At 42.2% G+C, this 9,180-nt stretch overlaps 1 protein-coding gene across 2 annotated transcripts in view; it reads left to right on the top strand.

The window, feature by feature from the left end:
* Positions 1-9,180, top strand: part of SMCHD1 (structural maintenance of chromosomes flexible hinge domain containing 1) — a 142,892-nt gene that overhangs the window by 88,402 nt on the left and 45,310 nt on the right. For both annotated transcript variants that reach the window (XM_006030106.3, XM_006030105.3), the window contains 4 exons: positions 576-664; positions 1,867-1,985; positions 2,903-3,070; positions 5,365-5,490. In XM_006030106.3, the coding sequence (XP_006030168.2) occupies positions 576-664; positions 1,867-1,985; positions 2,903-3,070; positions 5,365-5,490 (502 nt within the window). The remainder of the gene's footprint in view (positions 1-575; positions 665-1,866; positions 1,986-2,902; positions 3,071-5,364; positions 5,491-9,180) is intronic.

Genomic DNA, 9,180 nt, shown 5'->3' with positions numbered 1-9,180 from the left:
CAGCAGGAAGGCTGATCTCTGAAAACACTGGCAGGACTAGGGTGTAGCCAGATGAGAGGGTAAAAAACGTTACTTGTTTTATTTTTCTATTTTCAAATGTAAGATCAGTTTTGCTTATGTAATTCCTATTTTTTACATAAATCCTTTTGCTGTTTATCTCCTTATTGGTTGCCTATGGAAATAGTGATCTCTGGGCGAATGATATTTTAGGTTAGCTCATTCTGTAGAGTGACTGACCTAAAATACTTTCCACAACCCAAAAGGGAAGCCACCTAGAGTTGGCAGAGATTTGCTTGCTGAAGCTGTGGGGTACAGTATAAAGGTAGTGTAGCTGGTGCTTGTCGGGATAAGGACTTTATCCCAAGGCGACCTCTGTCTGTTCCTTGGGACAAGCAGTAGGACAGTGGGAAGAAACTTGGGGCACAACTGTTTACCAAGTGCTCTTCTAAATTGCCTTTTGTTTGTTGTTACTAGGTTATCTGTTTGCTAAATATTATTAATTTCTGTGATATATGATGTAATCTTTGCCTGTATATTTGGAACTTCTATCAACCAATTTTTGTATGTTAATCCAGACCACTTCCAGATGAACCCAAACATATTAAGTGCAAATTAAAAGGGCCAAATACCATGCAAATGGGTGAAGAACTGCAGAGTGAAATTGGTAAGTACTTGCAGAACCTACATTTCATTGTTGGATTTACTAACTGTGTTTATAACAACTCAGTGTTCTCTTATCTGTATAAATACTATATAGCGTGAAGTATCTGCATGATCTTTATGTTCCTGTTATGGAAAAGAAGTTCTCTAAAAATGAAAATGTTTTAAAGTTTAAAATAATCTTTTATTCAAATTTGCTTTAAATGTGAATTTTTAGCCTACTTGACATTCCTTCTTATATTATTAGGAAGAACTTGTTATTTGATTATTTTTTTCCAGTCCTTATTTAAGAAATCTGGTTTTTCTTGACAGCTAAGGCTGTAAGTATAAGGAGGCATCTTTGGGAGATCAGGTTTTGCAGTGCTCAGGTTATTTACATAGCTTTTAACTTATCTGCATAATGCTATCATTGCAGTATTGATGACTTAAGTTTCCTTGGCCTTTGGTACTACAGATGTTTGTATCCAAGGAATTCTGTGGGTTGACATAAGACTGCCATCTTAATACTACATTATATTAATTTGTTAGATGCTGGTGACATCTTCTGTAGTATGAATATAATTTTAAATTGCTGATTTGTTTAAAATTACCTCAGTGTGCTCTAAGAACATGAGATGATAACACTGCATTTTTCCACTTGTAAGTTGACCTGATGCTTTCAGGTAAATTTTTAGGAAAAATAACTTCTTTCCAGAATGCAAGTCAATAACTACCAATGGCTTTACCATTACAAAATTCCACAGGAGAATCAAATCATCAAGTAAAAGGTATTTGTATGGTTCTTTCAGAAGCAAAGAAAGTAGACTTATAATCAGAACTGTACAGTATCTCCTTAAAAGCTTATACAAGTTAGAAATACTAAGGACATTTGGAGAAATTATAGTTAGTCTTGAAATAAAACTCCTCTCTGAAGCAAGAAAAAAATGTATAGCAGCTAGTTGTGTCAGTGTTCTAGCAGGGTACCACATCATTGAAAGATTTATCTTTCAGTTGTATGGCAAGTAAAAGACTGATCTTCAGTGAATGAGGAAAGAGAAGTTTTGTCTGGTATGGACATAGTAAATGAATGCATTTCTCAGGATTCCAAACCTATTTATAAATATTACATATGTAATGTATACACATTCTTACTATGTACCATGTCCTTTTCAAGACAACTACAGGTTGGTTGTTTTTTTGTAAAATACTCATTCTTCTTTTTCATAGATATAATGGTTACAGATCAGTATGGAAATCAGATTCAGACGTTGACATCCTCTTGTATAAATTCCTTGGGGATTTCTGGGATTGGGCTTGATAAATCAAATGTGAAAATGATTTGGCAGGTACTTTTTAAAAAAATCTTTTTCTCATCTTTCTAGTTGCCAGTTCATTTTTAAGCAACTTTCTCTTTCAGTGCTCTTAGTTTTGGGTGTGGGGAGGTTTGGTTTAAAAAAAAAAAAAAAAAAAAGCGTGCGTGTATATATGTATATGGGTGGGGGGTGTCTGTGTATCTGCTACATAGGCTAGTAGAAGGATATCAAAGACACAGTCTGCTGGCTGGATCCAACCCGTAGAATCATATCATCTGGCCCTGGTGCTACCTGTGGGTGTCAGAGTAACCCACAGGCAGCATGCAGGGCGTGCTGGATGGCACAGTGCAACAAAGTGGAATGGTAGAGTGGCTGCCATGTGCAACACTGCCCCATAGCAGCAGCTCTGGGGCCCTTCTGCAGAACCCTGTGGTGGCTGGAGCAGGACCAGGATGTAGGACTGGTCTGTGGGTCTTCTTCAGCCCACAGACTGGAGCCCTACCACTCATCTAGCCTGTAGGGCCAGATGAGTTTGTACTAGGACTTGCAGTGAAAGTAAGTTCATTTAGTCCTATGTTTACTAGGAACATTCTCACTTCTTTTTTTTTTTTTTTTTTTTTTTTTTTTTATATTGCCTCAGTTATATAAGAGAATTCCTTTTTCTGCAAGGCTTCACTTGTGTACAGGTTTAGGAACTTTTTCATACTCATTGTAGTAAATCAGTAGTTGGTAATTAAGGTTTAACAAATGGAGATCCTCAGTCCATTTGTGGACCTTATGGTGAATTGAGCTAATACGGGCAAGTGGCTGAAGTCTTAGACTGTACAAAAAAATACAGGTGTCTGTAAAATACATAAATATTATGACACATTGTTATATATGAAAAATCAAAGTATATATTGCATTTCCCTTTATTTTTATTAATCAGATGTTTTTATATTTCTTAATAGGAAAGTACACAAACCATTACAGTAAAAGGTATTAAGTTTAATCCAGGTCCACCTGAAAGCAAAGAATTGTGTTTTGCTTGGCGTGAGTTTTCTGATTTCCTTAGAATAAATTTGACTGCTGGACCTCCAGCCAAACTGCACCTTGTGGACTGGCCGGAGTTAGAAGAGGTAAGTTGATTTCTTTTAATTCTGATCCAAAGGGTTTAAATCACCAGCTTTCTTGCATTTTATTTTTTAAAAGTCCAGGGCGCTTTGAAATGTAAGAAGAAACATTAAAAGTTACATTTTTTTTTCTTTTCAACATAAAATATTAATTATTTCTGAATTTCTCTGACAAAAAAGCAATGTAGCCCTGACCAAAGCAATTTAGGCCTTCTTCACCAACTGTTTTATTAATACAGACATGCATAAACAGGACTGTAATCATCAAGTCACTCTTCATACTATGGTTTACCAGACAGGTTAAAACAGGGGCGGCCAAAATATGGCATGCAGGCTCGATCTGGCCCACCAATGTATTGTATCCAGCCCACAGCTGACCCTGCAGTGCTCTGCAGTGGGGCTGAGCCCTTCCTGCTCAGGGAAGCCTGTGTCATGCTTCTGCCCTGCGCCCACTGATGGCACCGCTCCGGCCCCAGCCAACACTCTCAGCTTCTCTGCAGGGCTACTGCTGCTGCAGCCATCTGGGTACTGCTCTGTTCCCTGCCCTGCTTCCAGCAGCTCCTCCTCTTCCTTCCCCTGACCCTGCCTCTGCTGCACAGCTGCTGGCACCAGGTAAAGTACATAAGCCCTGGTGGTCTTGGGAGCATATGCAGATACCATGTGACCAGACAGGCGGGGGAAGCTGCAGGCAGGCAGCTCTTCCCCCAATGTATGGAGTTCCAACTCCTGGCTGCCTTCCACCCACTCTGCCTGCCTGGCGTGATGTGCAGCCCCCTGCAGGTGGCCAAATAGATGGAAGGCATCCTGGAGTTTTTGGGGCAGGAGCCACCCAACATGGGGTGAGCTTGGGCCGGAATGTGGTACAGGCTGCCCCAGGTGGGAATAGGCAGGCTTGGCCCCATGCGGAGTGCCACAGGGGCAGCCATGAGCCACGCCGGGGGTGGGGGTGGACCGCACCTGTACCACCCTGCTTGGTAAAGCTCTGCTGCCCACAACTCTTGCCCTGCCTGGCCAGCTCCCACGACCTAGCACGTGAGGAGCCCCCCATGTGCGCGCGCACACATTTCCCCCCCCAACAAACGCACAATATACAAGAGTAAGTCATTATTTTGAGCTATGATGCACACACCTCTATATACACTACTTAAAAAGTATAAATCAGGACAAAAATTATTTTTTGAAATAAAATTAAAATAGGGTATGGTAGATGTTTGATTTTTAATACGTGGGGGGGGGTTTATCTATATTTTGTTTAAATGATATCTTCTGAAAGATTTTGTGTGCAGCTGTTGACAACTCACCAAAACTCATTATGTGGCTGGCCAGCCAAAATAACTTCCCACCTCAGGTTAAAATCAGCTGGCTTCTAAAAGTAGTATTTGTTTTACAAATATATCTACTAAGACTTGCATTTAAATTTAATGACACTTTTTGTTCCAGATTATCTTGTTATTCAAACTACAGTAAAAGCTTTGTTATCTGGCATGAGTGGGGGAAAGGGGGTGCTGGTTATCTAAAAATTCTGGTTATCTGAGAGTTATACCAATCAAGGAAGACAGGAGTGCAGCACGGCCACGCGCACTGGGAGAAACCTGGCACTGCCTCGGCCCTAACCCGCAGCAGCAGCCTGCCCTGCCCTGCCCTGTGCAGATCCCTCCCTCCCCCCGGCCACAATTTTTTTTTTCTCCCCCCACCTATCCAGATATTAACTAGAAGGGCTCCTGGCAGCTTGTCTGTCTGCAAAGTCACTAACTAATGTAAACAACAGAAATACTTGATGCACATGCCATATAGACTCAGCTAAGATTCCAATTGCTAAAGTCAGGATTTGTATTGGGGGATATTGGAAATTCTGCTTAAGAGTATTCCAGTTAGTAAATTGTCAGTTCACACAGCTTTTACTATATCTTACTCTTCCTATCTCGCAAGTAGTGAGTTATTCCTCTTGAATATGGACTTTGAAGACAATTTAAGTTTGTTGCTTGGCATCCTGGCTAACCTTACCTTTAATTCTACGTGAAATAATTTTTTCCTTGGTCAGTGGCACTAGTTGGCAGTCCTACTTTCTCTTATTTTTGCTTTTACTTCTGATGTACTGTTTTTCTAAGATAGTAAAAAACAGCTCCTACTCTACATCAGGAAAATATTTGGATGGTAGCACCTCTGGAAACACCAGCTGATCTGGAGTTCTGAAGTGTAGCTTCATAATTGGTTGTTTGGACATGGATCTCTCCCCCATTATGAGTATTTGAAATGTTTTGTTTAGAATAAAGTAAAATATGTACTTGTTTTTCTTACAGCCTATTTCAGTGATTAATGGCAGAGAACTGCAGAAGCCTCTTATAGTTCAGCTCTGTGATCAGTGGGGAAACCCATCTCCTGAATCAAATGTCAAAATCAGTCTTACAAAGGCAAACATCATAAAGGTAAATCTTGGAAGATATCCAGTGAGCTTCTGTATATCAGAGCTCTTAAATATCTACCAAGCCACAGCTGTATCACCTCTCTCCACTTGTATTCAGTTTCCCCTAAAAGTAAGCATCAAGGAATTTTGAAGTAGAGTACTCTTTTACACTAATAATGTATAATTCTACACATGTAAAAATACTACACATCACAGATTCCTTCTTTAAGTTTGAGGCAATAGTGAAGTGCTATTAAAATTAATGCATTATAATATCCAGTTAACTTTTTTTTTTCCTTTGGCTTTCATTGTTTTTTTTTCCTGCGACTTCTCCCTTGTCTCTCTCTTTCTTCTTATCTTAATTTGCAGGTTCTCATTTAAAGCAATCTGGCCTAAACAATAAAGAATAGCCATTAAGTTTCTCCAGTGGTTCTCAGACTGGTCCATTGAGCTCTGCCTATTCATTAACATGGAGTTACTAGGCAACATAAACTCTGGCTTCCTTGTTTCTAACTGCTAATTAGTATATTATGGCTCTTTGCATTGGGGATGAAGGGGAACAAGTTTAGTAATTGCTTACACATAGCTATGGTTGCCACTGAGAGATTTTGGAGGCATGTATGGGAAGGGAGCTCAGTGTGCGGTAGCCAGCACAAGTACATATGGAAGTAAGATAAAATGTGAGTAATCTTTTGATTAATACTGTGGTCCACGTGAAGAAGTTGGCTAATCCTCTTTTTGTCCAATAGTTTTGCTTATGTTGTTTTTTAGATGTTCTTTTCTGTTGTCCAACTTCTCATTTGTCACAAATGTGTAATATCTCTCATCTGTACAGTTGGAGGTAGTCCAATGTTATTGTTGGAGGCTCCAGAACTACATACCTCCTTTCAACTCAGGCCACCAAAAATTCTGTTCTTGATAGAGTAAGTTGATGGCTCATTCCCTCCCAACTACTTTGTTTTGTGACTTTATTTCAACCTTAGCTCCTCTCTTTCTTCTCCCTGATGATTTATCAGCTGAGCAATCACTAATTCCACTAGAGAGAGATGATACTAGAGGGATCCCTGGCTGTCCACAGCAGTGGAGATAGCTTGTAAGCACTGAACTAGGTCTAGGAAGAGCTTTTCAAAGCTTTAGAGAAAAGTCATGTCCTGCTGTCAGAAACTGGTAAAGAATAGGGCTTTGAGTCAGTATGGCATGCTGAGGTCTCTCCTTTTTGCTAAAGCTTTGACTTCGTCATGGATGGCTTGATCAGGAGCATGAGGGTTCTCACAGAGAAAAGTCCCCTCGGCCTGTTCAGGGCAAACTCCAGAGGCTCCAAACCTCAAAAAGACTAAAACAAACATGTTTCACAAAGAAATAATGTATATTGTTAATGAGCAAACAGTACAAAAATCGGGCTCTAAACCAGGGATCAACAGCATTTTTGGGTGGAGTGCCAAAAACACCCCAAACTGGACTCGTATGATGTTGGCGTACTGGGGCAGATGGGGGAGCTGCAAGGGACCCAATCCTTGTTCTGGTGGTGCTACCCCGGCCCCTTCCCTGCCATGCATCCTGATGCGGCTGTTAAGCTACTGCCAGCCATGGAGCTAGACTGGAGCTCCAGACCCTGGTGCACTGGTTACAGCCTGCCCACCACCTGCTGCAAGCAGCCCAGGCTGTTATAGCTGGCAGTGGCTGCATGCATGCCTCGAGGCTATGGTGGGGAAGTGGCTGGGTTTGTGCTCTGGGCAGTCCCTTGCTGCCTGCCACAGAGCCTGGACTGCTCGCAGCAGGGTTTGCAGCCTTCCTGCTACAAGCAGTCCGGACTGTGTGGCCAGCGGTAGATGCCCAGAGCCCAAGCCAGCTGTGGTGTGCTGAGCAAAATGGCCTCAGGTGCCATGCTCTTACGTGCTTGCCAGGGGTTGTCACTCGCTGCTGTAAACCTTTTTGCTTTTGCCTGTCTACCCTGCCCAAAGTGTTTGCTGAGATTTTTTTTCTCTACAGTAGTAGTCATAATACTCTCTGGCCTCACTGCTTTTCCTCCACCCTGGAGCATATCTGGACATGTAGAATAGCCTTTTACATGGCTTCCCAGGACAGATCTTCACAGAAATAGTGGAAGTTATGCCTGTCTAATTTTCAGCCTGTGAATCTCAATTCAACCAGGTTCAAATTTTAAACCCCTGCAGATTGTGAATTGTACTTTTCTTGGTGCACAACCTATAGATTTCCAAAGAAAAAGGAGTCGGAGTCTGGAGGAGGGAATTATAAATAGACTGGCCCGATATTAAAGCACAAGAAGGATTTTTGGTAGTCTGTGCCCAGATCAGAGGTACATAAAGATTCCATTCTGGACATGGCTGCACCATTGCAAAGAGAGGGGTTTGTGTACAGTAAACGAAAAGTTGTATCCTAAATTCAGAATGACTCCTAATTACTGACAAAAAGCTGGCTCATACTAGCTCTCTTTTAAAATACATGCGTGGAATCTAATTGACATCTCTCAGACCTGTTTAGTAGTCTATTCCCACAATTTCGCAGGATGGATAGGATACTACTTCTGTACTGTAAATAAATATCACCAAAAATCTGCTGGACTCCAACAGAACAGGAAACCAGTGGATGCAAATTAATCAATATTTCCATTAAATAAATAAATAAATAAATGCAATATCTTCTATTACAAACATAATTTCCTATATACGTCTTCTCATGCGATCCAAATTCATAGATGTTAAGGTCGGAAGAGACCTCAATAGATCATCGACTCCGACCCCCTGCGTAGGCAGAAAAGAGTACTGGGTTTAGATGACCCTAGATGCTAGATGCCTATCTAACCTCCTCTTGAAGACCCCCAAGGTAGGGGAGAGCACCACCTCCCTTGGGAGCCCATTCCAGACTTTGGCCACGCTAACTGTGAAGAAGTTCTTCCTAATGTCCAGTCTAAATCTGCTCTTTGCTAGCTTATGGCCATTATTTCTTGTAACCCCTGGGGGCGCCTTGGTGAGTAAAGCCTCACCAATTCCCTTCTGTGCCTCCATGATGAACTTATAGGCAGCCACAAGGTCGCCTCTCAACCTTCTCTTGCGGAGGCTGAAGAGGTCCAGGTGCCCTAGTCTCTCCTCATAGGGCTCGGCCTGCAAGCCCTTAACCATACGAGTGGCCCTTCTCTGGACCCTCTCCAGGTTATCCACATCCCTCTTGAAGTACGGCCCCCAAAACTGCACGTAGTATTCCAACTGCGGTCTGACCAGCGCCCAATAGAGGAGAAGTATCACCTCCTTGGTTCTGTTCGTCATGTATCTGCTGATGCATGCTAAAGTGCCATTAGATTTTCTGATGACTTCATCACACTGATGACTCGCGTTCATCTTGGAGTCCACTAGGACTCCAAGATCCCTTTCCCCTTCCGTGCCTCCAAGCAAGTCATTTTGTAGGCAGTAGGTATGCTGGACATTTTTCCTCCCTAGGTGCAGCACTTCGCATTTCTCCTTGTTGAATTGCATTCTGTTGTTTTCCGCCCATATGTCCTACCTGTCCAGGTCTGCTTGTAGCTGTTCCCTGCCCTCCGGTGTGTCCACTTCTCCCCACAGTTTTGTGTCATCCGCAAACCTGGGCAGAGTACACTTCACTCCCTCGTCCAAGTTGCTGATGAAGACATTGAAGAGTATCGGTCCAAGGACCGAGCCCTGCGGGACCCCACTGCCCACACCCTTCCAGGTCGATA

The sequence above is a fragment of the Alligator sinensis genome, unplaced genomic scaffold, assembly GCF_000455745.1.
Source record: "Alligator sinensis unplaced genomic scaffold, ASM45574v1 scaffold318_1, whole genome shotgun sequence".
NCBI lineage: Eukaryota > Metazoa > Chordata > Crocodylia > Alligatoridae > Alligator > Alligator sinensis.
This window is presented reverse-complemented; position numbering and strand designations above follow the sequence as displayed.